General features: G+C 43.5%; 1 protein-coding gene and 1 long non-coding RNA gene across 2 annotated transcripts in view; one reads left to right on the top strand and one right to left on the bottom strand.

Moving 5' to 3' along the window:
- Nucleotides 1–1,989: 1,989 nt before the first annotated feature.
- LOC109026149 (U8 snoRNA-decapping enzyme) lies at nucleotides 1,990–8,284 on the bottom strand. The gene is made up of 3 exons (XM_019023104.3): nucleotides 8,034–8,284; nucleotides 7,661–7,930; nucleotides 1,990–6,757 (listed from the first exon to the last, which is right to left on the bottom strand). Exons 1-3 carry the CDS (start codon nucleotides 8,169–8,171, stop codon nucleotides 6,545–6,547), a joined length of 621 nt encoding a protein of 206 aa, XP_018878649.3. The 5' UTR covers nucleotides 8,172–8,284; the 3' UTR covers nucleotides 1,990–6,544.
- The window catches only part of LOC129532676 (uncharacterized), a 38,506-nt gene continuing 31,687 nt past the window's right edge, over nucleotides 8,255–15,073 (top strand). Inside the window, exon 1 of the long non-coding RNA XR_008678516.2 lies at nucleotides 8,255–8,535. This is a non-coding gene — a long non-coding RNA (uncharacterized lncRNA). The remainder of the gene's footprint in view (nucleotides 8,536–15,073) is intronic.

The raw sequence follows: 15,073 nt of genomic DNA, 5'->3' as shown, positions 1-15,073 counted from the left end.
TCACACTATCCTCCCCAACATCTGCCCTCTAGTCTGGCTAACCCCAGATCTCACCTCTTAAGCCTCTTCCTCTGGCTCTGGCCAGCAACTCCAGGTCATACCCTTGACTGCCTTTACCTGAGATTGCTCCACCTCTCAATTTCCAAAGCACTCCTGTCTGGCTCAAATACACCTCCCCGCCCAGCCCCTCACCATGCTGGAGTTTCTACCTCGTCAAGACCTCTAATTTCCTAATCCCTCCCTAGTCACCTCCAGTTTTCAATTTCCATCTTGGTCAGATTAATCCTCAGACCACACATTTCATCACTACAATTTCTCCTGTGCATGTCATCTGAACTGCCCCATCTTTCTCTCACCTCCTATACTCCCCTGGCAAAACCCCAACACTGCAGTAAGCATCTCATCCCAGATCCTGAATCCTAATGGGGGGAAGACAGGTGCATGCAGATCCCCACTCAACACACACACACCTGAGTGCCCAGCATCCTACTCTAAACTGAGCATCTCAGAGCTCAGCCTTGCCCTGCCCTGCTGTTTCCTTAACTTGCTTTTTCACACCAAAGTGAATGTTTACTTCATACCTTCTGAGAACATGCTCCACCCACACCTAGCTGATAGTCTCACTTCATTTCACCAAGAAGAGACTCAAATTCTATCATCTTCCCATCAATTTAGCCATCATAATCCTCTACGCGTGCCTCATTCCTGTTTTCCTTGAGCCCTGTTACGCTGCAGGCCTGTCCCTCCTCCTACAAAGGTCCCATCCCTCCTTTTTTCTCATGGACGGTGCCTCTTCAGGGGTCCTCCTCCTGATCACCCTCCCATCTGTTTCCTCTTGCCATCTTAACTGTTGCCATCAACATCCACATGCCCTGTCTCCCACCTTAAACACTCCCTGACCCGACAGCCCTCTCTAGTGATCACCCTAAGCCCCTTTAGGGCCAGCTTGTCCTACCTTCTGCTCCCTCATTTTCCATTCACTCAACCAATTGAGTCTGTCCTCTATGCCACCCTTTTTGAAATTGTTGCCATCACGGTCATCAAACCCTCATATTACTGAATTCAGTGTACAGTTCTGCCTCCGTTTTACCTAAACCCTCACAAGCACTCTGCATAGTCTACTTTCTAAAAGCAGCTTTCTCTCCTCCTCTTCTCCTTTTACATGCCCTGTCCCTCTGCCCAAACTCTGGGGGTTGGGCTTCCTCAGGGCCTTGTCCTGAGCACTCTTTTTCTCTCTTTATGGATTACCTCACCCAGTCTAAGTTTTTCTATCACCTTTATGCAGACAAATCACAAATTTGTCTTAACCTGCCCAGAATGTCTTCCTTGATCCTGTCTCTTTCAAAAGCTTATTCCCCCACCCACCAGGCTTTCCCTACATCCTCAATATCAACGCCTTAAGACACAAACATAAAAGTCATCTTTGAATCTTCTTTCTTCCTTACTCCCTTCCTCCCACAACCAGTCCATCAGTAGGTCTTGTCAATGCCACCACCAATATCTCACGCAATCACATCCTTTCTGCCCATCTCCACTGCCCCTCCCTCCTCCAGATCACCACCATCTGCCATGTAGCTATGTGGCAGCTCCCTCCATCTCCTCCTTCCTCTACTAGCCCTTCCAGTCCGTGTTCCACACAACATCAGGAGTGACTTCCCCAAAGCATACTCCAAGCCCCTCACATGGCCTGTGAGGTCCTATCTCATCAGACTCCCACCTACATCTCCATCTTGATCTCCTCTTACTCTGGTGTGCGCACATGGCCTTTTCCATTTATAGACCATACTTTAGTAGGTTAAAGTTGACTACCAGTTATTTGCTAGTCCTCTGCCCTATTCCTCGTCGCCCCCATCAAGAAATGGAGTCTAAAAAAATATTCCATGCAAGTGGAAACTAAAAGAGATTAAGGGAAATCTACATATCTATATGTAGATATAATTACTTCAAATAGACTTAAAGTCAAAAACTGTGAAAAGAGACAACAGAAGATCTTTATATAACCAGAAAGAGGTCAATTCATTAAAAGGATATAACAATTATAAATACGTATGCACCCAACATCAGAGCACCTAAATATATAAAGCAAATATTAATAAATCTCAAGAGAGAGAGACAGACTGTAATACAATAATAGTAGAAGACTTTAATACCCCACTTTCAGCAATGGACAAATCATACAGAAAAAAAGTAAATAAAACATCAGACTTAACAAATTTAGTGAGATTAAAATCATATCAAGTATATTTTCCAACCACAATGGCATAAAACTAGAAATCAATAACAGGAGGAATTTCAGAAAATTCACAAATACATGGAAATGAAACAACATGCTCCTGAACAATCAATGGGTCAAAGAAGATATTAAAAGGGAAATTAAAAATTACCTTAAGATAAATAAAAATGGGGACACAACATACCAAAACCTATGTGATGCAGCAAAATCAGGTCTAAGAGGGAAGTTTATAGGATTAAACACTAACATTGAAAAGAAAAATGACCTAAATAAATAACCTAAGAGTACACCTCAAGGAACTAGAACAAACTAAGAACAAACTAAGCCTAAAGAACAAACTAAGCCTAAAGTTAGAAAAAGAAAATAATAAAGATCAGAGTAGAAATGAATGTAATAGAGACTAGAAAAACAATAGGTCAATGAGACTAAGAAGTTGGCTTTTTGAAAAGATAAACAAAATTCACAAACCTTTATCAAGACTAAGAAAAAAGAGATGATTCAAATAAAATAAAGAGGAAACATCAGAACTGATACTACAGAAATGCAAAAGACCACCAGAGGCTACTGTAAACAAGTATATGCCAACAAACTGAATAACCTAGAAGAAACAGATAAATTCCTAGACACACATAATTCTACCAATACGGAATCATGAAGAAAAATAAAATCTAATCAGACCAATAACAAGTAGATGCATTAATAAGAAACGCTTTCCCATCAAAGAAAAGCCTAGGACCTGATGGTTTCATTGCTGAATTCTACCAAAAATTTAAAGAACAATTCCTCTCAAATTCTTCAAAAAACTGAAGAAGAGTAAATACTTCCAAATTCATTTTATGAGGCCAGCATTACCCTGATGCTAAAGCCAAAGACACTACAGGAAAAGGAAACTATAGGTCAATATGCCTGATGAACACAGACACAAAAATCTCAAACAAAAAATGCTAGCAAACTGAATTCAACAGCACACGAAAAGGATCAGTCACCCTGATCAAATGGGATTTATTCCTGGGATGCAAGGATAGACGTTGTCAACAAATGCAAATCAGTGTGATTCATCCTATTAACAGAATGGATAAAAAACATGTAATCATCCCAATAGATACATCTGATAAAATTTAACATTCTTTCATGATAAAAACTCTCAACACATTAGGCATAGAAGAAATGTACCTCAGCATAATAAAGGCCATATATGACCCACACACAGCTGACATCATACTCAATGGTAAAAAGTTGAAAGCTTTTCCTCTAAGATTATAAATAAGAGAAGGATGCAACACAGTACTGGAAGTCCTACCCAGACTTGGTAGGTCTTCCAAGACCTTGAAAGCCAGGTGGGGTGGCTCATGCCTATAATCCCAGCACTCTGGGAGGCCAAGGTGGGTGGATCACCTGAGGTCAGAAGTTGGAGACCAGCCTGGCCAACATGGCAAAACCCCATCTCTAGTAAAAATACAAAAATTAGTTGGGCATGACGGTGCATGCCTGTAGTTCCAGCTACTCAGGAAGCTGAGGCAGGAGACTTGCTTGAACCTGGGAGGAGGTTGCAGTGAGCCAAGATGTGCCACTGCACTCAATCCTGGGCGACAAAGTGAGACTCTGTCTCAAAAAAAAAAAAGGAATTGAAGAAGACACAAATAAATGGCCCAACAAATAAATGAAAACAAATCCCTTGTTAATGAACTGGAAGAATTTATGTTGTTAAAATGTCCATATTACTCAAAGCAATCTGCAGATTCAGTGCAATCCCTATCAAAATTCCAATGACTTTTTTCAAAGAAATAGAAAAGCAATTCAAAGATTCATATGAAACTACAAAAAAACCTTGACTAGCCAAAAAATCTTAACCAAAACAACAAAGCTAGAGGTATCATATTGCTTGACTTCACAATATATCATAAAGCTATAGTAACCAAAACAGCATGGTACTGTCATAAAAACAGACACACAGACCAATGGAACAGAATAGAGATCTTGGAAATAAATCCACACATTTATGGTCAATTGATTTTCCAGAGGGTAAGAATACACAATGAGGAAAAGATAATCCCTTCAATAAATGGTGTTGGGACAACTGCATATTTCTGTGCAGAAGAATAAAATTAGAACCTTATCTCATACCATACAAAAAATAAACTCAAAATAGATTAAAGACTTAAATGCAAGACCTGAAACTGTAAAGCTACAGAAAACAGGGGAAAAGCTCCATGACATTGGTCTGGACAATGATTTTTTTGGATAAGACTTCAAAAGCACAGGCAACAACAACAAGAATAGATAAATGGGATTATGTCAAACTAAAACTTTCTGCACAGCACAGGAAACAGTCAACACACTAAAGGGACAATCTATAGAATGGGAAAAAATAACTTCAAATCACACAACTGATGAGAGGTTAATAGCCAAAATATATAAGGAACATGAACAACTCAATAGCAAGAAAACACATAACCCAATTAAAAATGAGGCAGATGACCTGAATAGACATTTCTCAAAGAAAGGCAAATAGGTGTATGAAAAAATGCTCAACATCACTAATTATTAGGGAAATGAAAATCAAAACCACTATGGAATATCACCCCATATCTGTTAGAATGGCTATGATTAAAAAGATGAAAGGTAAGTATTAGAGAAAATATGAAGAAAAGGGAATGCTTATACAATATTGGTGGAAATGTACATTAGTATGGTCATCATGGAAAACAGCATGGAGGTATTTAAAAATAAAGAACTACTATATGGTCCAGGAATCCCATTACAGGGTATTTATTCAAAGTAATTGAAATTAGGATCTGGAGAGATAGCTGCACTCCCATGTTCACTGCAACACTATTCACAATAGCCAAGATGTGGAATCAACCTAAGTGTCCATCAACAGATAAACGAATAAAGAAAATGTGGTATATATACACAATGGAATACTATTTGGCCTTAAAATAGAAGAAAATTCTGTCATTTGTGACAATATGGATTAACCTAGATGACATGTTAAATGAAATAAGCCAGGTGAAAATACCACGATTTCACTTATATATGGCGTCTAAAAAAGTTAAACACATAGAAACAGAGAGTAAAATAATGGTTACCAGGGGTTGGGGGTAGGGAACAGTAATTGAGAAGATATTGATCGAAGAATATAAAACTTCAGTTAGGAGAAATAAGTTCAAAAGATCTGTTGCACAAATGGTGACTATAGTTAATAAACTGCATTAATTTGTGAAAATTGCTAAGAGTAAATTTTGTGTTCTTACCATGAAAGATGATAAATATGTGAGGTAATGCGTATGTTAATTAGCTCAATTTAGCCATGCCACAATGTATACATATTTGAAAGCATCATTTTGTACACAGTAAACATAGGCAATTTTTATTAGTCAATGTTAGAAAATATTTTTTAAAAAACTATGTAGTTTACAAAGCTTAAAGTATTTGCTATCTGGCTTTTAAGAAAATGTTTGCCCATCCCTTCCCTGGAGTCTTGGAGAGCAAGGATGGCTCTCTATACCTTTTATAGTACCTGGCATTTAGTAGGTACGTATTAAATATCTGTTGAAAGAAGTGAAGAGCCTCAAGGCCCAGCTCTAACTCCTCTTTAATGGGAGGCTCTTTTTTTGGAAGGGCAGGGCTAGACAGGTATGGGTCAGTTCTCTTCTGATAGTCCCAGAGTCTACAGCGAACCAAAGATGAAAGCTCTGAAGGAGAGACACAAGTACTCACAGGTCTCATGTCCATGCTCCGTCCAAGGGGACCTAGCTACTTCCTTACCCCTTCTCAGTTTCAGGAGAAGAAAAGTGTTGGAGATTGGTTAAGACCCTTTCCCACCAATTGCTGTGGTGAACCCTCCAGCAAGGGCATGGCTACTTTCAGGAAAGCAAAGAGGGTCCTCTGCTTCTCTATCCTTCCCAAAAAACATGGGCTGGGGTAGACCCTAAAGAGCAGCCATGGAGGACTGTGGGAAGGACTCACTCAGCCTTGCTGTAGAAGCTCTCTGCAAAGCAAGAGGCAGGGTATGGTAACAAATGCCAATTCCTGGTTAAATTGGACTTGATAGGTGAAAGATGTCAGGCTGTGTGTGGTCACATTGTACATATGCATGCCTAGGGGTTACCAGGCTGTATGCAAATGTACAAGGAAGAGGTAGGCTCTGAGAACCTGCCAGGGCCCCTGGGATGAGCTGTGGATTTTTGCCCCTGATCCCATGAATTGGAGGGTCCTCTGCTCAAAACATATGATATACATGTCTTCTTTTAATTTGGTATCATCTTTAGGTCCGGAAGAGAAAACGTTCCCTTCCTTGTACCAAAGTCCTCATCTCAGGTTCCCTGAGTCCACAGAGGGTTGCCTCAGACGAACTGGGATCTGAAGTCCTGAGAAAGCACCAGCTTCCACCACTCCCAAGTCCTGGAGGGTATCCAGTAACTGCTCCCGGGCAGCACCAATAAAGCAATTCTCCAGAAAGATGGGCAGGCCTCCCACACCATCATGCAGGGTATACAGGGGCACTCGCACCAGGCCCAGCACCTGTAAAAGGAAGGAGACAGGAGACACTGGGACTCCAGGTAGCTCATGTCACTACCTCCATCCTCTCTTTAGCAGATCTTTCTAGAGCAGATGCCGCAACTCTTAATACTCCAGCAGAAACAAGCCCAAGGCTCCTATCTAAAGGAGGCCCAGTGGGCTCAACCCTCTGCAGACAAATGACCCAAGACATGCTATCCAGCTCCATCAATGTTAATCCTTATGACTTCTGTCCCCTAAACCTCTAGTGGCTCCTAACGCCAAAATTCATGCTTAGCCCTGCAACAATGGTTCTCAAAATGGGAAACCTAGACCAGCGTTATCAGCATCACTTGGGAACTTTTGAAAAAAGCAATCTCAGATTTCTGAACCCCTGCCCTCCCAGAACTTGGGAGTGGTGGAAGCTGGTGCTTTCTCACCCACAACCAGCGTTCTGGGAGTAGAATCTAGTCATTTTTGTTTTTATAAGCCTCAGAGATGATTCTGATACTTGACAAAATTTGAGAACTACCTCCATATACAATCTGTCTCCCGCCCTGGCCTTAAGTATTAGGGCCATATCTTCTTCCTAAGAAAAACAGAGGCCCAACAATAAGGGACTAGGGTAGATGCCTGGCCATTTTCACATTATCAATAGAGAGCAGCAGAGAGATGTAGATATGTGTGTTCTAGAAAAATCTCTCCAGAGCCCAGTAAAGGGCGAGGTGGGTGCAAATCTTCCCAGGAAGCCTAGGTTGGCAGTACCATTCAATAAGAGAAGACCAAGATCCCAACTCCACCAAGAAAATGGGGAAGAGGGCAAGTTCTGACAGACGGGGACCTCAATCCAAAAAGAGTTGCTGAGGCAAAGGAAGACATGGAAGGAAAAGGAATAAGATATGGGGCAGGGTCCCAGACTGGCCCCACCTCCAGCCCGTGGTCCTTGGCGCCTGTTGCGCTGGCCTCCACAGCCAACAGCTGCTCGAGCGTCAGAGATTTGGCATAGAAGTGGGCCACAACGCGTGGCCCTGATCCGGCGTGGGAGCTGCGGTAGTCAGGGCGCTCCACGCGGAAGGCGGCCGCCGCCTCGCCCAGCAGTTCCAGCAGACCACGGTTCAGCCCGACCTCCAGGCTGCTGTCTTGCGAGTCCACGAATCCGCCAGGGAAGCCCAGGCGCCCATCAAAGCGCATCTGCATCTGAGAGAGGAGGAAGCTGGGACTGGCAGGGACACCCGAGAGTAGCGCCGCAAGGAAGGTGCAAGGCCAGAGCGGAGAGTGGCCGGGCGCGCGCCCTCCTCACCAGTATGGCGTAGCGCAGAGGGAGGCGGCCAAAGAGAATTCCAGGGTCCGGCGCGTGCAGGAGCGCATAGCAGGCATGCCTCCAGCCTGGCCCCAGCGCCAGGGCCTCGGCCAGCTCCAGCCTGCGGGCCCTGGCCATGGCCCGACACTGCTCTTCCGCTGTTCCGAAGGCCTACGAGGGCACAAGGGCGAATCTCACCTGGGACCAATCCGAGCGTGGGCGGTGCCGCAAGGCACCATCCCTGCAGGGATAAGGGGAGGAACCTAGGCGCCTTAGGTCAGGGCGCAGCGACTGGTGCCGGAGGCAGCCAATCAGGGCGGGGCTTGCAGACCGGACTGATGTCCAGAGCCCGGGAACCTTAGGGAAACCATAAGCAACCTCTGGGTTGGGCTTGCGGCGGGGCGGGGCGGGGCTGAAGGTGTGGCAGCGCCCTGAACCTGGAGAAAGGCTAGTACATAAACGACTACGTCAGAATCTGGAGTCAGCTGGAGTGTGCCAGCAGGTAAGGGAGAGCTGGGGCGCTCAGTTGAGTGCTGGGAGCCAAAGAAGTAATAACTACCTTTGGTTGGGTGTGGTGGTACACAAAGCACAAGGCCTGGGTGGGGGTTAGGAGGAAATGAGGCAGGGTTGACCTCAGACACCAAGGCCTATCCTAGGGGAATGGGGATGGACAGGCGCCATGGTCTGACAACTGTCTTGAGTGGTGAAACTGTGGGGACTTGGTAACTGAGTGAATGGGGAAGAGGGAGCGTTGGGCTAGTGGTGGTTCCGAGTTTCCTGGATGTGGTGTCATTTTCTGAGAGGGGAAGAGTAGGAGACGGGTGAGCAGCGATAAGTGTAGTTCTAGTCAGGAATTGGGGTGGCCATAGGCAGTGGGCAGCTTATCGCGGGGGTCTGGCACACAGGAAGTGGCACACAGAGAAGTCACAGGGCAGTGAGATTTTCAGGGGAAGGGTGGGGGTGGAAGGAGCTGTGAGTGAAATCCTGTGGCAGGAGTGGGAGTGAGGAGGAGTGAGAGGTAGAAGAAGCCTCCTAGGCTTTCTAGTCTTTCCCTCAAACACCCTCAGACCTTTGAGCTATGAAGGAGGGTGGGTTACTCTACCACAAGGGCAGAGGCCTACTCAGGGCCTGATGCTGAGATGCAGGATCCCTCCCTCCAGGCCAGGCCTTCCCCACCCTGCAGAGCGCCCCTACACCAGGTGTCGATATTGATTATGCAATAGAAAGCAGGAGGCAGCTCCTTGAGGGGGGCTGGGCATAAATTCACAGCCTGTAAGTGACAGCATGTGGTGGGAAAGAGTCCGGACCCACCCAGAAACAGGTTTGTGCCCTTAACAAGTCACTTAACTCTCTCACATCCCAGCAGCTCATCTGTTAAGTGGAGATGATACCAACCTACTAGGGATGTTGAGATATGTAAGGCACTTAGAACAGTGCCAGGCAGAAAATAAATGTATCCATTCTTGGAGTCGAGGGTTGGGACACGCTGCTGTGTGTTATGTTAAAGACCCAGGAGTTGGAACTGAGCCACACTCATCAAGGCCCCAATGTTTCAAGCAGGGATGAAAACTGTTAGGCATCATTTTTCCTAGCTTAGTCTTCTGAGTTGCAGGGTGGAGATGCCAAATACTAACATCAGATGGGCAGATCAAGGTGATAAAGCTGTAGGTGTGACACAATCCATGTTGGCCTGCTATCATTCTGGGGACTTGGAAATGGCCCTGGCTTCATGTTACACTCACCTTGCTCTAAAAGCTGATAGCAACTGCCAGTTTCCGGGTTCCAACCAGAGCAACTGAATCAGAATCTGTGGAGGTAATACAGGGACATGTGGCTTTTCAAAGATGTTTCACGTAACTAATAGCCAAGGTGGAGAAGAGGTGATCTACCCCTCTCCCCAGCATTTCAAAGGTGACCTTCTCTCCTAGATTAGCTACTTTTAAGGATTTAGGGTTAAACATGCCCTTTCCAGATCTTCAGGCTGTTCTTTCTTTCCTGGTTGCTTGAAGAGACTTTTAAAGATGGACTCAACTATTTATAAGGCAACATGAAAATCTATAAAAGCCAAGGCAACAGCTATACAGGAATTAATGCTTTGGAGACCAGAGCTTTTTCTGGATGAAGAAAACGGAAGCCCATAAGAACCCCCAACTTTGCCATCCCTTTCAAATCCTTCTCTGCTTCTGCCTTACCTCCCCACCTCCGCCAACCATCCGCCATTCACTATCCTGAGGCAGAATGCCCAGGACTCAAGGCTGGAGGTAGAGGGCTGAGCAATGTACCTAAAAAGCTGCTTCAAGTTCATGGTGGTACGTGGAATCAAAAATAGCTCTGTGGTCAGTCTGGGAGGATGCTAAGGAACCAATTCATTTTTAAAATAATGAGGAAAAGAATTAAGCATTTATCATGCTTTTAAATTTTGTTTATTTATTTATTTATTTATTTATTTATTTATTTATTTATTTATTTGAGATGGAGTCTTGCTCTGTCACCCAGGCTGGAGTGCAGTGGCGCAATCTCGGCTCACTGCAACCTCTGCCTCCCAGGTTCAAGCGATTCTCATGCCTCAGCCTCCCTGAGTAGCTGGGCTTACAGGTGCCCACCACCACGCCCAGCTAATTTTTGTATTTTGAGTAGAGACAGGGTTTCGCTATGTTGGCCAGGTTGGTTTTGAACTCCTGACCTCATGTGATCTGTCCACCTTGGCCTCCCAAAGTGCTGGGATTACAGGTGTGAGCCACAGCGCCCAGCCCATCCTGCCTTTTTTTATATGGGCTCTTCCTCAGGGCTACTAAATAGTTGATGAGAGGAAATTTTATAAGTGTTCTAGCTAATCAAAGAAGAAGGAGCCAATCAAAATTTTACAATTTTTTTAACTTTAAAGAATTAATGGATCCTAGGGAATGATCATCAATGTTTGCTAAAATCATGAAAAGGCAACCAGTTACTGTGCACTTCATGATGGAAGAAGACATCACCTCCTATTAATTTTTCTTGCACAAAATTGAAGTTGAATCTCAACCTAAATACCAATTATAAGAAATATAAAGGTGCCCCTTTTTAAAATATCAGGAAGAGACTAGAATGATCCATGTAATAGTGGATTCGAGTTGGAGACATCAGTATTAACTCATGTTTAACTTAATATAGCTACATATGTTTATATAGGGAAATATTTGTAGATATGTACACACCTCTTTTATAAAGTCACTAATCTAATTTGTGAGGCCCCTGCCCTCATGACCTAATCACCTCCCAAAGGCCCTACTTCCAAATGCCAATAAATTGGGAGTTAGGATTTCAACATATGAATTTAGGGGGAACAAAAATATTCAGTTGATAGCAATCATGAAATACAATGGAAGTCTGAGAAACTCTCACAACAAAGACTAGCCTAAGGACACATGACACGACTAACTGGATTAGATAAATCTGAATAAGGTATAGACTTTGTCTAATGATAATGTATCAAAATTGGTTCATTATTGCAAGAAATGTACCATAATAATGTAAGATGTTAATTATAGAGTAAATTAGGTGGAGTAATGGGAACTCTAGGTACTATCTCCACGCTTTTCCTGTAAATGTAAAAAACTTTAAAAAATATATAGAGGAGGTCTCAGTATATTGCCCAAGCTGGTCTCCAACTCCTGACCTCGAGCTATCTTCCCACCTGCACTTCCTAAAATATTAGGATTACAGGCGTGAGCCAATGCAAATGTAAAACTTTCTTAAAAGTTTGTTTTTAAAACACATGAGGATGCAATCAGTAAATCCTAGACTGAAAGAAAGTTTACAAGAAAAATGACCTGGTTTCAGTAATAAATGAATTACAAGGGAAAAAGAAACATGGTGGTAGACTCTATACATTAAAAGAGATTGAGGAGACATATCAATTGAAGCACCTGTGCTTTATTCTAATTTGAACAAACAAATTCAAATAGTGAGGGACAGGAGAATACTGAGTGGATATTTTATATACAGGAATTATGGATAATTGAGATGTGATAGTATTGTGGCTATGTTTCTTAAAAGAGTTATCTTTTAGAGATACATATATTTAAACAAAGTTTTGCATTGTACAAAACTCTTTCAATGAGAGGATCCCCTTTGGTTCAGGAGAGGGAGAGAGGTAAGAGTGTAGTCTCACTTTTTAGGCAGGAAGAAACTGACAGCAAACATCTGCCATCTGACAGTTATTTTTAAACCATTCCACTTAATCCTCATGAAATTTTCCAGGTGCTTTGAATGCAGAGCCAAGGTTGAGAACTACTAATTTAGAAGACTATACCATGGTGGGAGTGGGGAGGAGATGCCACCAGCAGAGAGCTATCAGCTAGAGGCTGTAATTTTACCCAATTACTTCCTGAAAGTGCTAGATGCTGTTGCTTATCATTATTATTATTATTATTAAGCATTCACATAACCTAAAATCCCATTCAGGAGCCTTAAAGGAGGTGCATTTTCTAGAAGCTAACACTGTTTTTGGTTATTTGCAGGTATAGCATCAAAACTATCCACTGCTCTGTTGTCCGGAGTTCATTAAGTAGATCCATTTCACACTATCAGGACAGAATTTTTCAGACACCTGAAGCTCCGTGCCTAGACCTTTTATTTATTTATTTATTTTTATTTATTTATTTATTTATTTATTTATTTATTTATATTTTGAGACTGAGTCTCGCTCTGTCACCCAGGCTGGAGTGCATGGTGTGATGCACTCCATCTCCCAGGTTCAAGCAATTCTCCATCTCCCAGGTTCAAGCAATTCTCCATCTCCCAGGTTCAAGCAATTCTCCATCTCCCAGGTTCAAGCAATTCTCCTGCCTTGCCCTCCCCAGTAGCCGGGATTTCAGGCGCCCGCTGCCATGCCTGGCTACTTTTTGTATTTTAGTAGAGATGGAGTTTCACCATGTTGGCCAGGTTGGTCTCGAACACCTGACCTCGTGATCCACCCACCTCGGCCTCCCAAAGTGCTGGAATTACAGGCGTGAGCCACTGAGCCCGGCCACCTAGACCTCTTTAATTGAATACCCCACAAGCACCCCAAACTCAAAACACCCAGGAATGAACTCAGTATTTTTCCAGCCGCCCAATCTGCATGTCTTCCTGTATCACCAGCTCTGTGAATGACCTATCTCCTGCCCAGTCACCTGTGCTGTAAAACTACCAGTCCTCACAGACCACTCCATCACTCCTCTACCCATCCAGTCAGTCCTCAGTTCTCTCTCATGATGTCCCCTCAGGATGTCTTGACTTCATCAGATACAAGTCAGGCCTTCATCTTTTCTCACCTGGACAAACCTCCTGCCTTTCTGTCCTGCTTCCAGTCTCACCCTTTTCAAACCTGCTCTCCACCCAGTGCCATGATACAGCTAAAGATCGTGTTCATCAATAACTTTGCAGTGGCTGCCCCTAAATACAGGACACAGCAGAGTAAATGTGACAGCATATATCTGAGCTTTGCCTTCTGTATTGGTGATGTTTTGCTGAAACACACTGTAAAATGTGTTAACACCATCACAAGAAACATTCATTATTTCACAGTGTCTGTAGGTCAGGAATTAAAAGGGGGTGGTTCTAGCTTAGAGTTTCTCATGAGGTTTTAGTCCAGATGTCAGCCAGATCTGTAGTCAAATGTAGGCTTGACCAGGGCTGGAGAATATGCTTCCCATAGCTCACCGACACAGCTGGCAAGGTGGTGCTGGCTGTTGGCAAAATGCCTCAATTTTTGATCCCATAGATCTCTCCATAGGGTTGCCTACATGTTCTCACAACATAGTGGCTGGCGTCCTCCAGTGTGGGTGATACAGATGAAATCCATGTGTTTTATGACCTAGTCTCAGAAGTCACACACCATCACTTCTACATTATTCTGTTGGTCACACAGGCCGCCCCGAGGCAGTGTGGGAAGGATCTACACAGGACGTGAATACCAGAAGTGAGAATCACTGGAAGTCATGTTGGAGGCTGGCCACTATCTCCTTCTCGCTAAACCTGACATTATCACTCTCATATTTCATGTTCCACCAGCACCAAAAGATTTCAGATTCCCAGAACCTATAGGGCTGTGTCTTCCATCTTTGTGTTCCTCATGCCTGCAAGATCTTTTCCTCCCTTTTGTCTGGTGAATTCTTATCATTCAAAATTGTGTGCTTATACTTAGTGCCTAGTACAGAATGGGAGCTCAACACACGTTGAGCTGAAATCCAAAGAATAGAATTAGAAGGGATAATCCAGGTAGGCTCCATGCTATCATCCCACATTACCTTGAGATATGCTGAAGGCCAGGAAAGTCAGAGTTTGTGGCTCACCTGGGCCATATTGAAAAAGGGTATCCATATTTTGTCTAAGAAGCCACAGAATAATATAGTTGGAGACAAACTTCCTCCAGATTTATAAAAATCAATGCCAAAAAAATTTTTAAAAAGCCCAAGGATTTGATTTAAAAAAAAAAATGTTGGAGGAGGAATAAAGAGTGATGTCAGGAGAAGGAAGACATGTTGGTTAGCTTATTGACATAATAATGCCACATAACAACCAACCGCAAATCCTGAATAGCATGCAGCAAGAAATATGTATCTCTTGCCTGGGAGTTTTACGTCCCCTGGAGCGGCTCTGCTTTGCCTGCAGTGGCTGAGATGACTTTGCATCACTCTATGGGTTGGCTGGGGTGGCTCTGTTCCATCTCTGTCATCCTCCTATGATAGGCTGGCTGGTGATGAGGGAGATGCAAGAGAACATATCCAACTGCACCGACATGTTTCCAGCCCCTTAGTATATTCCTCAGCCAAAACAAGTTCCATGGCCAAACTCAGAGTCAAGGAGTGGGGAAATATTGAGAACTACAAAGTTATAAGGCAATAGTCAGGGGTTTAGGGAGGGGTAAATTGGGACTAAAAATTCAAACTATCAAAGTGGGAAAAGCCACAAAATTTTGGGAAGGAAAAAGAACGTTTCTAGCTGTTGAAAGATTGTCTCCTGAACTAAACCTAAAAATCTACTTTGAAAATATTCCTACTGGGGCCAGGTGCAGTGGC

This window comes from Gorilla gorilla, chromosome 2, assembly GCF_029281585.2.
Source record: "Gorilla gorilla gorilla isolate KB3781 chromosome 2, NHGRI_mGorGor1-v2.1_pri, whole genome shotgun sequence".
NCBI lineage: Eukaryota > Metazoa > Chordata > Mammalia > Primates > Hominidae > Gorilla > Gorilla gorilla.
The sequence above is the reverse complement of the archived record's forward strand: the minus strand, read 5'-3'. Positions and strand labels throughout refer to the sequence as shown.

What these genes read in the sequence shown, in the direction of transcription:
- LOC109026149 (XM_019023104.3), bottom strand. Translation starts at nt 8,171, where the DNA reads ATGGCCAGGGCCCGCAGGCTGGAGCTGGCCGAGGCCCTGGCGCTGGGG. An exon ending in CTCTGCGCTACGCCATACTG is followed by an intron (nt 7,931 to 8,033) that starts GTGAGGAGGGCG and finishes CTCCTCTCTCAG; the next exon opens with ATGCAGATGCGCTTTGATGG. An exon ending in CCAAGGACCACGGGCTGGAG is followed by an intron (nt 6,758 to 7,660) that starts GTGGGGCCAGTC and finishes TTCCTTTTACAG; the next exon opens with GTGCTGGGCCTGGTGCGAGT.